We start from the raw sequence: 20,461 nt of genomic DNA on the forward strand, positions 1-20,461 counted from the left end.
ACTAGAAACAAAATGCTGGAAAGAGGCAGTGGGTCAGCAGTGTCTGGGCAGAGAGAAGGGCAGGGCTATCTTTCTTGTCCAAACATTCTTTATAGAAATTAGAACTCCATGGCTGAATAGACAAGGTTAAAGCTGCAATCATTAAAAAAGGATGTGTACTCAGCTTTGAGCTGGATTTCCCCAATTCTGGGTCTTTTCCAAATCCATCCTCCACAATGAACCCAAGGCTGACTGATTAGCTGCCAATGCCATCTTTAAATAGAGCTGGTTACCCAAGTAATAGAAAACTGTCAATATGTAGACAACGGAGTTGAGGAGGAACTTCTTCACTCAAAGGGTGGTGAATCTCTGGAATTCTCTGCCTGTTGAAGTGGTGGAGGCTACCTCGCTAAATATATTTAAGACACGGGTAGATAGGTTTTTGGTAGGCAAGGGAATTAAGGGTAATGGGGAGAAAGCAGGAAAGTGGAACTGAGCCACTTCAGATCAGCCATGATCTTATTGAATGGCGGGGCAGGCTTGAGGGGCTAGATGGCCTACTCCTGCTCCTATTTCTTATGTTCTTATGTAGAAAAGAACGGTGCAGCCAGCAGAATGCCAGTGTTGATTTTACCTATATTGAACCTCAAGTATTTTCTATGGTGTTTCCCAATCCCAAGTGAGGCAACTCCCATCAGCCAGTCCCCTGGACAGATGGTAACCGGTCTGAACTTCTTCCTTCAGCACGAAGTGGGGAGTTGAAGACCCTCAAGCCTTGAATGACTTATGATCGTCCTGTCCTCTTCTCAAGATGCTCAGATCATATTCACTATTTTTAAAATGGTGAACCAGGCAAGTTGTAACAGAAACCTTAATAATGCCCCTACAACATGTGACATTCAGTACCTGTTAGTCTTCCATATATGTAACACATCGGGATCAGTGATCTTCTTATTGTTGGCCTGAGCATGCAAGATGTCAAAGATGTGCCTAATGGCCACTGGTGCCTTGTTATTTGGCATAGTCCAGATGCTCGTAAAAAGGTCCTCAACAAAAGAGTGAAGTGCAACCTGAAACAAGAAAACACTCATGGTAGGGGCATGAAGAGGAGCAGAGTTGATCTATCTAACATTTTACAACAAATTTACAATATAATTAAACTACAGAGGGAGAGAGAGAGAGACGAGAGTGAGAGGGACAGAGCAAGAGAGAGTGAGAGCAAGGGAAAGTGATGGAGACAGTGAGAGAGAGAAGGGGAGTGGGTGAAAGAGGCAGAGAAGGAGAGGGGGGGAGAGCAAGAGAGAGGAATGGAGAGAGTGAGAAAGCAAAAAAGAAGAGGAGGAGCGAGGAGCGAGAGCAAGAGAGAGAGAGGCATAGAGAGAAAAAGTGAGGAAGAAAGCAAGAGGAAGTGAAGACAAGGGAGAAAGCTGTCCTTGCAGCAATAAAAAAAAACAGCTCGGACACAGTTCTCAAGAGTGAAATGAGATAGATAAGATAGTTAGGAAAAAACTTTCCCCCTTAGAAGAGGGATAATAACCAGGGGGGCATGGATTTAAGGTAAGTGGCAGGAGATTTAGAGGGGATTCAGAGGGTGATGGAAATCTGGAACTCACTGCCTGAAAGGATAGCAGAATCACAGAATCCCTACAAAGTAGGAGGAGATTATTTGGTTGATTGAGTCTGCACAAACTTGCTGACAGAGTATTTTACCCAGGCCCTTCCCTCTGCCCTATCCCCGATAATCCTACACATTAACCACAGTTTATCCACCTAACTGCACTTTGGATTGTGAGAGGAAATCGGAGCACCCGGAGGAAACCCAGGCAGACACAGGGAAAACGTGCAAACTCCACACAGACAGAGACCCAAGGCTAGAATTGAACCTGGCACAGGAGAGAACCCTCACAACATTTAAGAAGCTTTTAAACGAGCACATGAAATTCAAAGCAGACAAGGCTACAGACCAGGTGTTGGAAAATGGGGTTAGAATAAAGAGATCTTTGATGACTGGCACAGAGATGATGGGCCGAAGGGCCTCTTGTCATGCTGTAAAACTATCAGGAAACAAAACTGGCATGGAGGGGATGGCAGTGTTCTACTTTAATTACTGGATTAACAATCCAGTAAATTCAAATACATTGATAACAGTGGTACTTTCACCTTTTGAGTCAGTTGGCCTCAAGGTGAAATCCTACACCAGCAACTTCAGCCGTTAATTCAGGTTGACACTGCAGTGCTATACTGAGGGTGTGTTACACTGTCACATCTGCCTTCTCTGAGGGACATAAAAGATTCCATGGCAGTATTTTGTAGAAGAATGGGAGAGTTCGCCCTGGTGTGCTGGCTGTTATTTATCTCTCAATCACCTCACCTAATTAAAGGCCAGGTTGTGTGATTAGCAATGAAGCAATGAGACTCTCCTCTGATGTTGAATGTAATGCCCATAAAGATCCAACACTCTCTGTGATGTGGATTCCCTCTTTCTTAACATTGCTTTGTAACCGGAGTCAAGAGAAGCTTAGAATTAGCGACAGCGACTTCTAGAACCCTAGAACCCTACAGTGCAGAAATAGGCCCTTCAGCCCATCGAGTCTGCACCGACCACAATCCCACCCAGGCCCTATCCCTACACATCTACCCGCTAATTCCTCTAACCTCCACATCCCAGGACACTAAGGAGCAATTTTTTTAGCATGGCCAATCAACCTAACCCGCACACCTTTGGACTATGGGAGGAAACTGAAGTACCCGGAGGAAACCCATGCAGACACAAGGAGAATGTGCAAACTCCACACAGACAGTGGCCCGAGCCGGGAATCGAACCCAGGTCCCTGGAGCTGTGAAGCAGCAGTGCTAACCACTGTGCTACCGTGCCGCCCTGGATTTCCATTTTTAGTGACACGTGTGCACGCTCCAGAAACGTCTGTCAGTTTCACAGGAGTAATAGTGCTGAGTACTGATAGTTTTACTACAACTAAGATTGGTTGAAAGGCTAAACCAAGGCCCTCTCAGGAACCTGAAATAACCTATGGCACTACGGCTACCAATGGCTGTATGTTCATCCAGCGGAAGGAATTTTTCAGTTGCAGGCAATAAAAGTATCTTATTTCAAAAAGTAAATCAAAGAAAAGAGTTTAATAAAGAAACATCATTACTCTGACACTTGCGGCCATACCCTGGGCTACTCAAGCTCTCTCAATTCCTGGGTCAGCCGGTCAGCTGACCACCACATCATTTTGTCATTGATTACATTGTCTACCTGACCCTCACAGCATGTTACCATTGGTTATATTCTAACAAAGTAGAGCAGGATAGTTCTCCCCATGTCCTGGCTAATTTTTATCCACCAGCTAAACATTACCTGGTCATTATCTCATTGCTGTTTATGGGAACATGTGCACAAATTATTTGCTGTTTTCTCTACTTCAACAGTGTCTGCATTTCAAAACTACTTCATTGGCTATAGAGTGCTTTGGAACATTATGATATCATGAAAGGTGCTATATAAATGCAAATTCTTTCCTCTGCAGTAGCTTGTTGAGGGAAATAGGTAGCTATTAGATTTCAAACCATTTGGAAAATCACAGCTGATTTTACTTGGTGAGTAACAGATGTAACAGTACCTTTGAGGACAGCAGCTTTGGTAGATACATTTCTTTCACCTTGAACTTTTGTTTGCCTTCATCTGGCACAGGGGGTTCTGCAGATGCAGAATGTGGTGAAATCTAAAGAAGATAAGATGATCAAATCTTATGATCGATGAACAAAAAGATCAAATCACTGGAAATCATGAGAATGAATTAAGCTGAAATGTGAAATACATACCAGGTGACAAAGTTTGTCTGCAGATCCACTATCTAGAGTAAATGAAAGAGGGTAATTTGTGAGTTGGTTCTTGTCTCTTAAATAATTACAGAATTTATTGTTGTGGATTTTGCACTGAAAACAAGCAAGGTTGGAAAATGAAACACATGTCTCTTTCAATAGATCTGTTGGTTAAATGGCATTCAATATGGGGTACATGTGACTGATTGTTAGATCTATATATGAACCTTAGAAGAATTTTCACTCAGATATATCTCAGTTTTAAAACAATCACAGAGTTGGGCGAGGTTGATATTCTAGGGATGTGACATTTGAGCGGCTCTTTTACTGGACTAGGAATCCAGAGGTTAGGGATTCAAATCCATCCTGGTAGGTGATGAAATTGAATTTTTTAAAAAATTGGTTGACTTATTGGGTGAGCAGTAACACAGTAACTGCCAACTTGTTAAAATCCCAACAGACTGGCACACATTGTATGTGGATGGTTTTCATTACCCTCAGGTAATGAGAAATAAGAAAAAAAACACAATCTCCTCAGTGTTGATTCATTGTAAAAACAGATAAAAATATTGAAGGAATCACAAGATTAAAAATATTCAAGAGTCTTTAAGACACAGAGAAGTAAATGCTACCAAAAAAATGATATTCTGAAATCCAATGATATAATGAGCTGTTTCAATGGACAGAAAAAACTCACTGTTTAAAATCTTTAATATTCCAAGTGTTTCACAGAAACATAAATTGTTAAGTCAACTGAATAGAGACTAAAGAGAGAAATGCAATTCTTTTAAGGATTAGTGATTTATTTTACCTGTTTTTGCTCGGTTTAATCTTCTAATTGCAACTAATGATGATACAGCTGTAATCTGAATGGGAATATATGAAAATATAGTTACAGACACCAAATATTCCCACACACGTACAATTACATACACACAGTAATTCATACGCTCACTTGCACATACACACACTAACCCTCATACTCATGTGTGTGCAGACACACTAATGCTCAGGGCTAGATTTTTGCAGAATCACCAGAGGCCTTTAAAAATGGCAGACAGGACACAGATATACGAGTCCCATGCCAAATGTTTGCAAATCCCATTGCTGCCTACAATGGAAGGGGTGTGTATAAATCACAGAAGTGCGAAACGTGAACTCAGCAGCTCCATTTGAAATTAATGCTTGGTTCATACAAACCCCAATGTCGCTGTTCCAAGGATCTTAACCCACATTTTGGGAGCCATGATTTTATGGAGAGACACAAATAGTCTTGAAGACTGGATAGGGTCGCTTTACATCACATGATCTGAAGCAACTTAAATCCCCACCCCTTTAAAAATGAATTAAACCAGACTACAGCTGTCAATTAGAATAAAAAGCTGCTATTACCTACTGTTGAAATGCACTGATCTGGTGCAAATTAGAAAACAAAAGCTATCTGTTGCTACAGTTTCAATAGACCTAACTGTTAACATTTCCCAAGCATTATTATTATGAATGCTTGGCTGACTTTCAAGAGCTCCCAAATCACATCTCAGTAGTGGGCTATTCACATGTTGGCTGACAGTTTTAAGATGCTGCTAAAGCTTTAGAAGCCTTTGCTGTTTTAAACAGATGTTTGTTTTTATAACAGAATGACCATTTGAGCAGATTTGAATTTATGAATGGGTTTCAAGAATGAGATTTTTTTCAGTATCAAAGGTACAGTGAAAGTGCTCTTAGATTGTTAGTGATTCAATTTTGTTTCCATCTCCACTTGGCTCATGAGGTCTGCCCATTATGAATACTAGGGGGCATAGAAGGGAATGGGGTGTATGAAGGGGAATGGGGGTTATGAGATGGAACAGAGATGAAGGTGGGTGAAGGAAGGGGCTAGAGGATTAATCAGACTTTCATGCAACTAGGCCAAAGTCTTAGAGCACTGAGGCAATCCTTCTAACCAGCCTATGTTGGAACTCGCCCACCTCCATGGCTACCTCTGACTCCGTCCCATCCTGATCTCCCAAAAACGAAAAAGGACAGGAGGAGAATTTAAAGGAAATTTTCCTGATTTGAAATTCCTGGATTGATGGTGAAAGTTTGGTCCTCACGCTCATCTCAACTCTCACACTCAAGACACACACAAGCATTCCTTCTCACACAAACACACAAAAAAACACAAAAAGCAATCCCTTATTTACACACACATTGACTTGTATACACCCTTTATTTTGAGATTAATTGTACATTAAAAGTAAGAATATTATGCTCCAGTTATGTAGGGCATTGGTGAGACTGTGTCTCGAATAGTTTTGATTTCCTTATTTAAGAAAGGATGTAAATGCATTGGAGGCGGATCAAAGATTTACTGGATTGAATGAATGATTTGTCTGATGGGAATAGGTTGTACAGGTGGGGCTTGTTTTCACTACAGTTTAGAAGAGTGAGAGGTGACTTGATTAAGTATATAATATCCTGAAAGATATGGACAAGGCAGAGATGGAAGTATATAATATCCTGAAAGATATGGACAAGGCAGAGATGGAAGGGATATTTTCTCTTGTCCAGAATTAGGGGGTACTATTTTAGGGAGCACAATCAGATTAGTCATGATCTTATTGAATGATGAAGCAGGCTTGAGGGGCTGAATGACGGAGCAGGCTCAAAGGGCTGAATGGCCTTCTGCTCCTATTTGTTTGCTCGTATTAACATTTGTATCTGCACGTGTGCACGTGCACACACACACACACACATCCACTCTCATTCTCTCTCACACACACACAGACACAGACACAGACACACACAGTGACTCACACTTCGACATATGGAATTTCCGGCCCATTCAGTCTCTTGCGGGAGATAGGCTGGTTAATTTATTTAAATTTATTGAAATGTCAATTTCAATGCGTTAGCAAGCCTGCCACTCAATTGTCCGGGCTCGCTTGCCTTTATGGTCTCGCTGGGAGAGGTTCTCGCTAGGGAGGAATACATCTGTGCCCCATGAACCGGGAGCAATTGTATTGGCCTTGCAGGTGGAACCGTAGGCCATTGCGGCTTCCTGGAGAGGCTGAGGGTAAAGAGGGAGTTGCAGTGCCTGGGGGTGTGGCCTGTGGGGCTAGGGACTCGCTGCCACTCTGCAAGCGATTGGGGGGGAGCGTGGCAGGTCCTCAATGGGGGGGGGGGGGGGTGCAGTTTCAGGCTGTCTGCAGTAGCAGGGGCCTGACAGCTCTCTCATTGTCTGTCAGACCCCTGCTACTGTTAATGTGCATGTGCAGCATCAGAGGCCTGCACATGCACACTACCTCTCTCTACAGGCTTTTGGGTGCGTTAAACCCTGCCCACATACTTCTGCAGTGAGCAACGGACTTGATCAAAATTTTGCAGCCAGAGTGAATGTGGAGAGGCCTGAGAATGCACCCAATAACTCGCCCAGTTCCACACCTGCCCGACGCTTAGACAAAATGTTGTAAAATTCTGCTCATACACTCACATTACACTCACACTCAAAAGTCACCATGGTCCTAGATAAACATAGATTGCTCTACCTTTTGAGATGTTTTAACCTGAGAGTCACCACATCTCAGACACTGTTGGTGTCATTCTGCATCACTAACCAGCTGACCAGCCAATTCAGCTAAACACACTTCCCTATATACTGACACACTCACTCCCAAACACTGCTCTGCCCAAATCCTATAACTGGATCCCTTCTCCTACACCCTGCTCTACCTTGCCCCATACCCTGCTCTCCCCTCTCCCACATTCAGGGCAGAGCTGTGTTTGGATGTGAGTGTGTCAGTATATATGAGTGTGAACGCCCTTCTCTCTCCCCTCGCCATACCGTGTTCTCTCCTTTCCACATCCTGCTCACCCCTTCCATGTTCTGATCTCCTTTAAAGTAAAACTGCTGCTAATTGATTAGTGCAATAGTTGGACCTTGAACAGACTCATACCTGATAGTGACCAATTGTGTTTAACTTCTTTATCCCATTTTCCAGAACTTGTGATGACTGGTCGATATCCTGTAGTATTTGGTTTCCTCCATCCTTAACAAGTTCTAGAACCAATACAGAAACAGTAAAATAATCAGTGACTGGGCTAATCTAACCAAGCAGATATGATTATTCTCTGTACTGCCTGTAAACACCAATCCTTGTTCATCCTGCAAGGTAAAGATAACCATCATCATCTGGGGTGTTGGCTCAGGTTTCAGTGAGTACACCAGAGGCTGCTGAGCTGACTGCACCTAGTATGTTCTGCTGTAAATAGGACAGGATGTAGCAGACAACCGAATTTCAGATGGGTTACTTGAGATACCCTCACCTCGTATTTTCTGCCTCAGATATCAGCTTGCTTTCGAAGGAGTCCCCACCATTTTTTAGTTGGTGGCACCAGATGCAGAGATTCTGGGCAAGCTTCTCTCAGGAGTTAACTCGAGGTTAAACCCCAAAAGTGAAACCTTCAGAGTATTTTTCTAGCACTTCCTGTAAGCTGCATGAGAACACACCTCTGACTCAAACTGACTACAGATTATTTACTTTGGTAAGCAGGTGCTAAGGATTTGGGTTATATGTTCAGTCTAACTCAGTTGTGACTACCTCAGTGTGATGTGGATGCTTGGCCTGCCTGCTCAGGTGAAAGCCTCACTGTCTAATATTTGGTTCTGCTATTTGATCTTCAGTAGCTTCCGAAGGCACCTCAAGTGAAAGTGGTGAAGTTTGTGGCATGACAAGGGGTGAAGATTATACCAGCAATGCAGGGAAGTGAGACACATCCCTGACTGTGGTAAGTTTCTTTCCACTTCTACTGGTGGACAAAGAAGCACCTTTGTGTTCTTGTGGATGGTTCCTTGCTCCCACATTGACTGAAAGAGCTCAGTGAGTTTCTTGACCAGGCACTGACCTCCAGCCTTGTGGACCTCAGCTGGAATGGCATCAGCTCCTAAAGCACTGCCACAAGACAGGAATTTAATTGCATTTGTTGTTTGTAGCAGCGTGGGAGGTTCATCAAAACCAACTTGCCAATCTATTAGCACCCTTTTCTTCTGCAGTATAGTGCTTTGATCGTTTGCAATTTTGTATTCTTGTGTTTGTCCTGATGAGTGTGAGATGAAAGGCTTCGGAAATGTGTCTCTTATTTCAGCAATATTCAAGTTTTGTGATATCAAATAATAATAAATAAATTGTGCAGCATTTGGTAAACCGCCTCCTTGCTCAGTGATCAGATTTGATATGGTGGTGAGGTCTACTCTGAGATAAAAGAACTGCAGAATGGTTTTCAGCAAATTGAAGGATAAATATGATATTGTCTCCTCCACATCCTCAACTGAAGGTGAACCACAGTGGGAAAGTAAAACAATGAAGCGAGTTTATCTACAAGTTGTGAAGTTATCAGAAGATATGAAAACAACGTTATGGTTTTGACATGTTGCAAGCTTTCATTCTTCTTTACTCTCCTCTATGACCAACAGGATATGAGACAACCTATTTCTCCCAGTATTGCATAGAAACATAGATGTTAGGAGCACGACGAGGCCATTTGGCCCTTCAAGCCTGCTCTGCCATTCATTACAATCATGGCTGATTGTCCAACTCAATCACCTAATTCCGCTTTCTCCTCATAACCTTTGATCCCATTTTCCCCAAGTGCTATATCTAGCCGCCTCTTGAATACATTCAATGTTTTGGCATCAACTACTTCCTGCAGTAATGAATTCCACAGGCTCACCACTCTTTGGGTAAAGATATGTCTCCTCACTTTCATCCTAAATGGTCCAACCTGAATCCTCAGATTGTGATCACGGGTTCTGGACACACCCACCATTGGGAACAACCTCACTGCATCTACCCTGTTTGGTCCTGTTAGAACTTTATTAGTGTCTATGAGATCTCCCCTATTCGTCTGAACTCCAGTGAAAACAATCCAAGCCTAGTCAATCTCTCCTCATACATTAGTCCCACCATTCCTGGAATCAGCCTGATAAACCTCTGCTGCACTTCCTCGAGAGCAAGAACATCCTTCTTCAGAAAAGGAGATCAAAACCACACACAATATTCTAGGTGTGGCCTCACCAAGGCTCTCTATAATTGCAACAACACATTCCTGTTCCTGTTCTCAAAACCTCTCACAATCAAGTCCAACATACCATTTGCCTTCTTTATCATCTGCTGCACCTGTGTGCTTACCTTCAATGACTGGTGCACAAGGACACCCAGGTCCTGCTGCACATTTCTTCAAAGAATTCCAACAGATTTGTCAAGCATGATTTCCCCTTCATAAATCTATGTTGACTCTGTCTGATCCTGCCAGTACTTTCTAAATGCTCCGCTATAAAGTTCTTGATAATGGATTTGAGAACTTTCCCCATTACCGATGTTAAGCTTACTGGTCTATAATTCCCTGTTTTTGCTCTGCCTCCCTTTTTGAATGTTGGAGTGACATTAGCTACCCTCCAATCTGCAGGGACTGTTCCAGAGTCTATAGAATCCTGGGAGATGACGGCCAATGCATCCACTATTTCTCGAGCCACTTCCTTAAGTGCTGTGGGATGTAGATTATCAGGCCCTGGGGATTTAACCACCTTCAATCCCGTCAATTTTCCCAGCACCATTTCTTTATGAATATTGATCTCCCTCAGTTCTTCCCTTTCACTAAATCTTGCATCTTCCAACATTTCTAGCACCTGATTTGTGTCTTCTTTTGTGAAGACAGAACCAAAGCATGTATTCAGTTGCTCAGCCATTTCTTTGTCCCCTATTATACATTCATCTAAATTTGTCTTCACCAACCTCTTTCTCTTCATATATTTATAGAAACTCTTAGTGTCAATCTTTATGTTCCCTGCTAACTTACACTCGTACTGTATTTTCCCCTTCTTAATCAATGCCTTAGTCCTTCTTTGCCGAATTCTAAACTGCTCCCAGTCATTATTTTTCTTGGCCAATCTGTATGCTTCTTCCTTGGACTGGATACTCTTTCTAATTTCCTTTGTAAGCCATGGATGGCCCTTATCCATTTTGCTTTTGTGCCAGATGGGAATAAACATTTGCTGCAATTCCTCCACGCTTTTCTTGAATGTTTGCCATTGCCTATCCACTGTCATCCCTTTAAGTAATTCTCCCCAATTTATCAAGGCCAACTCGTGCCTCACATCACTGTAACCTTCCCAGCCCTGTAACCTACTGAGATCGCTACTCTCCTTGGAATTTGGCCTCTAGTGCATCTTCCACTTTCTTTGCTCCACAACTTGGAAGCTGTACCTTCAGCTGCCTGACCCCCTAAGCTTTGAGCCAGAATTTTATGCTTCCCCCACCCCAGCAGGTTCTGAGAGGGTGGGGGAGGGGTGTGAAAATGCATGGGTGGAATTCCATTCAGGTTCTCACCTGCCCTGACCTGATGGCCATTTTGTACTGGGATAGGCAAGTCCTCGGGAAACCCACCCCTGTCCCAAATAAGGCCTTTAAGTAGCTACTTAATGGCTGTTTCCTGCCCAGTCTCAATTCTCTGGTTGGCAGGCAGATGACAGTTCAATGAGGAAATGTTCAAATAAAGGTAGTTGGATTTCAGGTGAGGGAACCTCTGTCAGAAGCCCTGTGCTGACAGGGAGTGTCCTACTCTTAAGCTCCAGTCCCTCCGTGCCCCTGTCCTATCCTCCATGATCCTGATTACCCCCCTTGCAACTCCCTAGGGGGTTCCCTACCTTCTCCAACCTGGGGCCTGCCACATACCATGTTCTCCAGTTCTCGGGACTTAGTGCGAAGAAGCTCCCTGCAGTCCCTCTTCCGACCACTGCAGTGATGTCTGGCCAAGTGCTCTCCAAAGTGGTGGTTCTCCCTAAGTGAAAGTCCTGCCTATGCCAATCAATGGCAATGTAATGTGGTATAGGGACTGCTGGAGTCAGCAGGGGCTGAGCCCTGCTACCCTGAAAATTCAAAGCTTGGAATTCTCTCTCTAAACCTCTCCACCTCTACTACTTAGTTTAGATGACCCTACGCTTGGCCAAAGAGGCAGGTTTTAAGGAAAGAGAGGTGGAGAGATTTACAGAGAGAATTCCAAGCCCTGAATTTTCAGGATAGCAGGGCTCGGCCCTGCTGACTCCAGCAGCCCCAATACCACATTACATTGCCATTGATTGGCATATGGCAGGACTTTCACATAGGAAGTTTTGGCCTTATTATAATTTGTGAAGTGCCTTTGGATGGCTTTATTTTGTTACAGGTTCTATATAAACACAAAGTATTGTGTTTACACTTGTAACAAAGACCCTTTTATGTCACATGTGGAGAAGCCATTGAGCCACCTGACTCAATGGGGAGATTTTTATTAGTCCACTCCCATTGGTGCGAGTACCCCACCGGATGTTAAACTGAATGGCCAAAAGCCAGAAGCCTTTTATTATTGAAACATTAGGTTTTATTTCAGAACGTGAACTGGAGCAGCAAGGGGCATTGCAATTTGCATGAATCTGTTGAGTTTAGATGCAGTAAAAAGTCTGACAACACCAGGTTTTAGTCCAACCTATTTATTTGATAATATACTCACAAGCTTTCGGGGTTAGCCCCTTCGTCAGGTGCCACCTGACGAAGGGGCTAACCCCGAAAGCTTGTGAGTATATTATCAAATAAATAGGTTGGACTAAAACCTGGTGTTGTCAGACTTTTTACTGTGTTTACGCCAGTCCAACGCCGGCATATCCGCATCATGAGTTTAGATGCCCCAGGCTTGTAAAGGAAATTTAAATTAAAATTGAATTGAAAATGCATGAGAGAAATTACCCAGGTCAATGTCTTCCATTTGGAATCTCTGTGAATAACCAAATTTGTTGAAGAACGTCTCAAAAATCTTCTCCTTTGCTTGACTTATAGTGTCACAATCCAAAACATCTACTTCAATATTGGGCTGGCTGTCCAGATCACTGTCATCATCAGCCTCAGTGTTCAGCTGAAATGAAACATCCAGTTTCTGCCAGGAGAGAGATCACACAGTAATAAGGCCCAACACATTTAAAACAATCTTCATCATTTCATCATTATGGCATTAACCTGTGCAAAATGTCACAGTGATCTTTCAGACTATGAACTGCTGGGAGCTCCCACAAAGTGGATTTTCAGAAGATATCTGATAAAGTTCCACACATCATGTCACACTCATCATTTATGAATATTGTTGAAGAATATTCCTGGGGTTCATGTCAGAATTGTTGTTGATTCAAGTTACACACAAGTCAAGTGAGAAATAAAAAGACTGTAAGACTGATTGCAATAACTGGAGAAGAATTGGACATTATCTGCTTCACAGGTTATACCTGGTGCAGCAGCACTGCTCCTCCTGGCTTCACACTCAGACTGTTGTCTACCGTCTGATGGTAATAAGGCACTGTTCCTCCACCCCACACACCATATGAACATCGATAGCAGAGTTTTCTCAATTAGCTCACTCATCACTGTACTGGCATCTTCTAGCAGAGTTTGTTCAAGAAGTTGCCAGATTTTCCTGCCTCCCAGTTGTGAACCGGACAGAATGCCCACTGCATCCTAATGAGGTCCAAACCTGATATTGGTTCCAGCTTTTTGTGTTCGCCAACATGATACTGGGACAAAGAGGTGAAGTGTGATGACAGGTCACATAGACTGGACTTGTATTCCCTTCAGTTTAAAAGGTTAAAGGTGATCAAATGGAAGTATTTAAATGATTAAAGGAGTCAGGGTAGAGGGAGAGAAAATATTTCCTCTGGTGGGGAGTCCAGAACAAGAGGACATAAACATAAAATTAGAGTCAGACCATTCAGGGATAGTTTCAGCAAAAACATACACAAGTTCTGCAACTCTCTCCCATAGAAAGCTGATAAAGCTGGAGTTCACCTGGACATTTTAGAACTGAGATTGGGAGACTTTTGTTAGGTGAGGGAATAACAAATTAAGAGCAAGATGGTTATCAGATACAAAACAGCATGATCTGTTTGACTAGCAATAACAGTCCCAAGGGGCTGAATGGCCTCCCTCTGTTCCTGTTCGGAAACGGAGCACTGACATCACATTGATTTATGCCAAGTTTCAAACACTAACCCACCCCCACCAATCACTCATGGGGCAGGAAACATAACATTGAGCTTGATCCACAACAAAGCCTCATAATGTCTCTGAGCTGTACAGTGTACTCACATGTCAGCTTCTGTTTGTTGCTGGCAATCCTACCTCTGGCTCAGAAGGTTGGGATTCATGAGCCACTCATATACACATTCCAGTGCAGTACTTAAGGGATACTACACAGTCAGAGGTGTCAGCCATGAAACTCGGTAACTCCCAAATAGGTCTGGGGATTGCGATATTTCAGAAACTTTTTCCTGCCTTTTAATTTACATGATTGTTGTATGCAGCCAGAACCCTGCACGCTATTGAATGGCTGCATGCCTGAGCAAGGAATGTAAAATTGTGATGCCTTCACCATTTAAAGCTAGTTTGCCCTAAAGGAGAGGTGTATTCTGGCTGAAGTAGGTGGAGGAAGTCATTCTACAATTGATTCTGTTCTGGGAAAAACTCAGCGATAGCCCAACATGGTAGACAGCATGATCCAGTGCAGGGGAGAAAGGTCATCTATGCAAAAGAGACCCTCCAGACAAAGTTTACAATGGAATTGGGAGCAGTAGCTGTGACAGTCACTGTCAGGAGTTTCACGTTGAAGACTTGCATAAAACGCCATCAATTACCTCACATGAGTGAATGTTATTTCCCGTCAACTGCACCAAAAGCTCACACGCTGAGAAACACATCATATACTTCACCACTCATTTACGAACATTCTTGATCAACCAAGAATCTGATCTAACACTCATAGCTTCACCCCACCCTTTCTCACATGGTCTTCCTGCAAATCTCTCACCCGCATCTTACAGCTTGCACACAGCCTATTATATATCCATAACAACCACATTATACAAACGCATCACACTACACTCTCTGACACAGTTCCCTCTCTGTTGCAGAAAAAGATGGCATACAACTGCAGGCAGTAGGTACAGCTATACCTATCACACTGGTGAGTGATAGGTATAGCTGTATGTCTTCCCCTAATGGAGGAGATGGTAATCATTATTACTGCTGGTCACCAGACTGCTTGATGGAGTGGTGCAGAGGCTGAAACCCTATACCCACAATCCAGGAGACAGCTGTCCAGCAGGGTGGCCATCCCCATCTGGGCTGCAGTGGCAGTCCTGCTGAGTGCACAGAACACAGAACCCTACAGTGCAGAAAGAGGCCCTTCGGCCCATTGAGTCTGCACCGAACACAATCCCACCCAGGCCCTACCCCCATATCCCTCCATATTATACCCACTAATCCCTCTAACCTCCACTACCCTGGACACTAAGGGGCAATTTCTTAGCACAGCCAATCAACCTAACCCACACATCTTTGGACTGTGGGAGGAAACCAAAGTAACTGGAGGAAACCCACGCAGACATGAGGAGAATGTGCTAACTCCACATAGACAGTGACCCGAGCCAAGAATTGAACGCAGGACCCTGGAGCTGTGAAGCAGCAGTGCTAACCACTGTGCTACCATGCCGCCCAAGTGCAGTACAGAATAGGACAGGTTGGCATTGTCGGAAGAAGCTGAATAGCCTTCTTAGCTCAGCCAGGTTAAGTAAACCACCCCCGCTCTCCCACTGGACCCCTCGCACCTCTAACACCTTTCACACTCAGCCTTGGCTTCTGCCAGCAACAGGCACCAGTTTCCCTCCATCCCTCCCACAATCACCTTGTTCCCCTAGTAGCTGCTCTGCTCCACACACTCCAGCTACCACCCAAACGCTGTGCCTGCCATACCACATCACTGTCTTAAATGTCCACACTCCCACCTACACCCTCTCTATCTGTGTCACTGAAGGACAAACTGTAGCACAATAGGCATGAGTGAGCGTAGCTAGCTGGAGTTATGCCCAAGCTGCGAACCCGCTCACGTTTTGAGGAGTGAGCCCTTAAGCTGGCCGGGGAGGAGGAAGAGCGTGCCTGTGCTGCTAGTGAAGTGAGAACAGCAAAGAAGTGTGAGAAACCTCAATACAATGCTGTCATTTCTCAAGGCTCAAGTGAGTGAACAATTTTCCCACCGTGTCTTATGTAATGCACTGATGCCATGTGCTCCCTCTCACAAGCTGACCACCAAAACAGGCCAGACTATCTTCGCGCCACCTGGAACAGCTGGACCCCACTGTGGAGAATGCATCCCAGCTGTCACCCGCACTCAGCACCAGCACAGATACTCAGACCTCGGTGGGCAGTCTCCTGAGTCACTCATGGTGACCACCTCACAACTGACGATCACAGAGGCAGGAATGTCCCAGGGAACTAACACTGGGAGGAATGCAAGAGCCCAGGACTCTGCTGAGCTTCAGGGTGATGATGAGCCTCTGGGCCCATTCATCCCACAGCTGCTGGAGCTGCAAAGACAGAGTCATGAGTATTAGGAAGGGATGACAGCAGTTCTCCTTGGACTGCAAGGCCGATGCAAAGAGTCCCATTGCTTCTATCCAAGGAGATGGTGGAGTCACTGCAGTGTACTCAGGCCAACACTGCAAGGTTGGCATCCACAGTGGAGACCTCAGTGCAGCATGTGCACCCCATGGCTGAAGGTGTCCGCCCCAACGTGCAAGGCTTCAACTGCATAGTGCAGGCACTGGTGGGAATTCATGACTGTCAGCACCAGAGGATAGCAGGGCTTCTGGATCTCACTCCCACTGCTCCCCATCCCATGAAGGAGCACAGGGGGCCCCGGGAACCTGAAGGGAAGAGAATCAGCAGGAATATAATCTTGGGGCCTCCAGCCAGGGGACCCTGGGCATCCCTGGCCCATCCGACAGCCCCCATTCAGAGCGACATACCTCTGGATAAATATAGGTCACCATTTTATTCTGAATATTTGTCAATAAGTTTCACTTTGTTCATCCATTCTGTTATTATTGCCAAGCTTGGGGGAACCACCGCGCTCACTGGACGTCTCATCTCTATGGAGTGTGAGAATGACAGTGTTATGTCTCTCCCATCCTCTTGCCAGCCCTCACTAAGGAAGGGCATTCCTGAAGCTGTGATATGGACAGGAACCCAGGAAAGAGGACACAGGCAGCCTTTGCAACCCCTTTTAGAGCAGGGGCCACACTGACCTGAAGGATAGAGAAGGCCTGCAATGGACCCTTCCCAACCCCTCTCCCTGAAATGGCAATTTAGGGACCTCCACCCCTGGCCCCGAGTTGAACTTATCCGTGTCCCCCAAGTCTTCTCCAATGCCCCCTGAGCAGAGCACACCACAGAGGGTGCTGGCTGCCTGAGCACTCATCTCTGAAACCCCCCTTGGTTTCCGTAGACCTGTTGTAAATGGCCACGCTAGCACCCACTGAATATCTGATGAGAGGGGATGGTGGGAATCTTGGACAGACTTCCAGCTAATGAAATGCTAATGTATTAAAATGAGCATTCTGCAGTCCCATGGCAAGTTTCAGGCCACATCACAACTGAGGGGCCAGGAAGACTGGAGCTAAGAAACTCACCGGCACAAATCTCTGAATTTTGAACAAACGCCGCCATTACTGCAGATAGTGTGTGTGGGCTCTAAATCACCCCCAACGTCTTTCAACTAAGGTGTTAATTTACGTATAATTTGGAATTAAACTGGGAAATCTATGGCCACTGGTTACTTATTTCAACGCAGGATTCAACTATATTGAAAGTATCTCTCATGTTTGCCTATACTTCAGTTTGAGGTAACTTGTTGTGCGCAATGTGGTTTGAGAGAGTTTTGGAGAGATACTAACATGCTGTATAAATGCAAGATATCCCTTCGTTTCCTTGTGCAAAATGCACGCAGCAGTCGGGAGCAGTTGTCCACATGAGTAAAAGAAAAAATAATGTACTACAGTTTGTAAATGGAACCATTTCCCCATACTTTAACACAAGACAGAGGCTAAGTGGTTAAATAAAAAAGGAACTGATGTAGGTAACTTCATCATTTTGTCAGAAACATGACTTTGCAGAATTAAAACATTAGACCAACAGAAAAAAGCAGAACAGTGATTACTGATCCTCTGAAGTCAGAGCTCAAAAAGAAAGAACTTGTGCCTCTGCCTTTCACAACTTCAGCCAATGAAATACTCGTTTTGTTGCACTGTGGTTACTCTGTACGCTAGGAAATGTGTTGGTCAGTTTTACTATATAAAGCTGTCACAAACAGCAATGAAATAATTACCGGAAAATTTTACTTTAGGTTTTGGTTGAGGGAGAAATGTTGATCTGGACACCTGCTAACTGGGAAATTCACCAGTTTCCAGTCAACTTTTGTGTCTGTCTGAGAGTACAGACACAGCCTCAATGTAACCTTAATTTGAAAGATAGAAACTCTGGAAACTCCCTCAGTACGATAATGGTTATGTGCTCAAGCCTCTGGACGTGATTTGATTTGAAATTTAGGTCAATATGTGAGAGCATTATTGCTGAATCACAACGCTAGCAATGAACCTTTCCAATTCTCTAAGAGTGATAACTCATGAGGAGTACAGCTCAGTAACCATCTGTTATTACTTTCTCTCCTTTTGTACATGGCTCCCATGTATTCATGCTATCATCTCTTTATGCATGACACCCCCTTAACCACACTTTCTGTAACTTTCCCATGTCCTATTAACTATTTTCTTGTGGTTCTGTCTAAATTCCTGTCTCTGAGTCAGTTTGGAAATTGAAGGCTCACTCATTAACCCAATGAATGATCATTACTGCACATTCTAGGCTGTCTTGGTAAATGATGCGGGGGAGGGATGAGATTTTCCTTGCCGATTATACTGATCGCTTGTCAATGGAGTCAAAGAGTCACACAGTGCAGAAAAGATCCTTTGGCCCATTGAGTTTGCACTGACAATATCCAACACTAAAGGAACGAATCCCATTTATTTACACTTGTCCAATCTCCCTGAATATTATGACATTTCAACTGCTCATCCAAATATTTTTTAAAGGTTGTAAGCTTTCCAGCTTTGACCATTTTTCACCTTTACCACTCCTAGCATATTCTGGAAAATTCATGGAAAACAAACTGATAAATGTTCTCTCAAAGGCCAGACCTCCCAAGTATGTTGGCATTGAGGCAATTTCCTGCATTATCTGTATGGCGAGGTGACCAGGCGCAGATGAGCAGTGAGATGTTCAAGTTCCGCTTCAGAAATGTTTGTAAACATGAAAGGAATGTCCTGAATATAGATTTTTGCACCTGGGAGACACTAGCTGACAACAAAGGAATATAAAATGCACCACTATGGTGATCAGCGACAGCAACTTGATAACAGACATCAACACCAAAAACAACCACGTCTGGTAACAACTTCACCTGCAGCACTTGTGGCAGAACCTGCCTCACATCAACTAGTCGCTTTAGCCATAGGCAGAAGTGCACCATGGTGAAACTTCCCACATCCCCATTGGATTCGATTTCCCTCAAAGACAGCCAGGATCTGTGAATAGTCCAAGACGCAACTGTCATGGGCGCTCCCTGGGAAACGGGCACACATGTGCATGAAGGGCATTGTGTGGTCATAAATAAAGTTCACAGCAGCTATAAATTTAATGGCCATAGGCATTGGCTGTCCTCCAGTTTCATCTGGTGCCAGCTTGTGCAGTATGTGGTAGAGATGGTCCACTGTCCCGGGATAGTTGCAGTCTTCTCAAGTACTGCAGTGCGGACAACTGAAGGTTGGAACACCAATGCCAGAAGACTGTTAGCTGCCACTGCTTCCAACATTGTTCTGCCATGTGCAGTCTTGCTCCCCAAGCAGCTGTAAGTTACTGGTGCAGGCTGCTGGTCCTGGCTACGTCCATCAGCATGTCACTGTCTCTGCTGCTGGTCAATCTCGATCAGTAGAAAGTAGAACTCAACAAGCCTCATGATTTTCATGAATTATGCGCTGAAAGATTAAGACCACCACCATGAGCGCTGAGGAGTCATAACAGAATCTAATCCTCTTTGCACCACGTGTCTGTAACTTCCACCCTTGTGCTTCCCATTACTGCTCTACTTCCCACCATCCCCTCTGACGCTGCAGCCACATTTCCACATTGCTTCTCTGTGCTCCAGTTGACGAATAGTGTTGAGCCTCTATTGTCTTTTGACATCTGACCCACATATTTTATGTCCACCAACTCCCACCCTTTCAGCACCCACAAAGAACATAAGTCCAGGCCCTATACAGCATGATAATAAGGTCTGTATCCTGACAGGACACTTCAAAAATGATGCCAAATATGATATTGAACAGGGGGAGTGGTACCAGTTACCACCATCCTACCTTGCCAGGGTGTGGTCCAGTGTGAGCTGTGTACTGCTAAGGCTCCTATTAAAAGTCTCGTCTACGTTCTTGGGGCTTGGTGTTCCAGACCCCAGACTGTGCAACTAGATCCCATTATTGCTCTACTTCCTACTATCCCTTCTGATGCTGCAGCCACATCTCCACATAGCTTTTCTGCGCTCCAGTTGGATGAATAGTGTGCAACTAGATCTAACTCAGGATATATATAAATTGGCATGGTAAACTCCTCCAAGAATCATCAGTAAGTTGCTCTGGCAATAACATTCACTTTGATGAGACGCAGCTGATGCATGCAATTAGCTTTTCAAGCAATTTCCTAGATGATGGTCTCGTTCT

The 20,461-nt window shown here is 44.2% G+C and overlaps 1 protein-coding gene across 1 annotated transcript in view; it reads right to left on the reverse strand.

Moving 5' to 3' along the window:
- plxnc1 (plexin C1) overlaps positions 1–20,461 on the reverse strand; it is a 157,860-nt gene that overhangs the window by 18,378 nt on the left and 119,021 nt on the right. The window contains exons 25-30 of the mRNA XM_080207165.1: positions 12,561–12,747; positions 7,740–7,843; positions 4,616–4,670; positions 3,805–3,836; positions 3,603–3,704; positions 886–1,049 (exon numbers count right to left, since the gene is read on the reverse strand). Of these exons, the coding sequence (XP_080063291.1) occupies positions 886–1,049; positions 3,603–3,704; positions 3,805–3,836; positions 4,616–4,670; positions 7,740–7,843; positions 12,561–12,747 (644 nt within the window). The remainder of the gene's footprint in view (positions 1–885; positions 1,050–3,602; positions 3,705–3,804; positions 3,837–4,615; positions 4,671–7,739; positions 7,844–12,560; positions 12,748–20,461) is intronic.

Source organism: Carcharhinus amblyrhynchos, chromosome 19 (assembly GCF_965287045.1).
Source record: "Carcharhinus amblyrhynchos chromosome 19, sCarAmb.v2.hapA, whole genome shotgun sequence".
Lineage (NCBI taxonomy): Eukaryota > Metazoa > Chordata > Chondrichthyes > Carcharhiniformes > Carcharhinidae > Carcharhinus > Carcharhinus amblyrhynchos.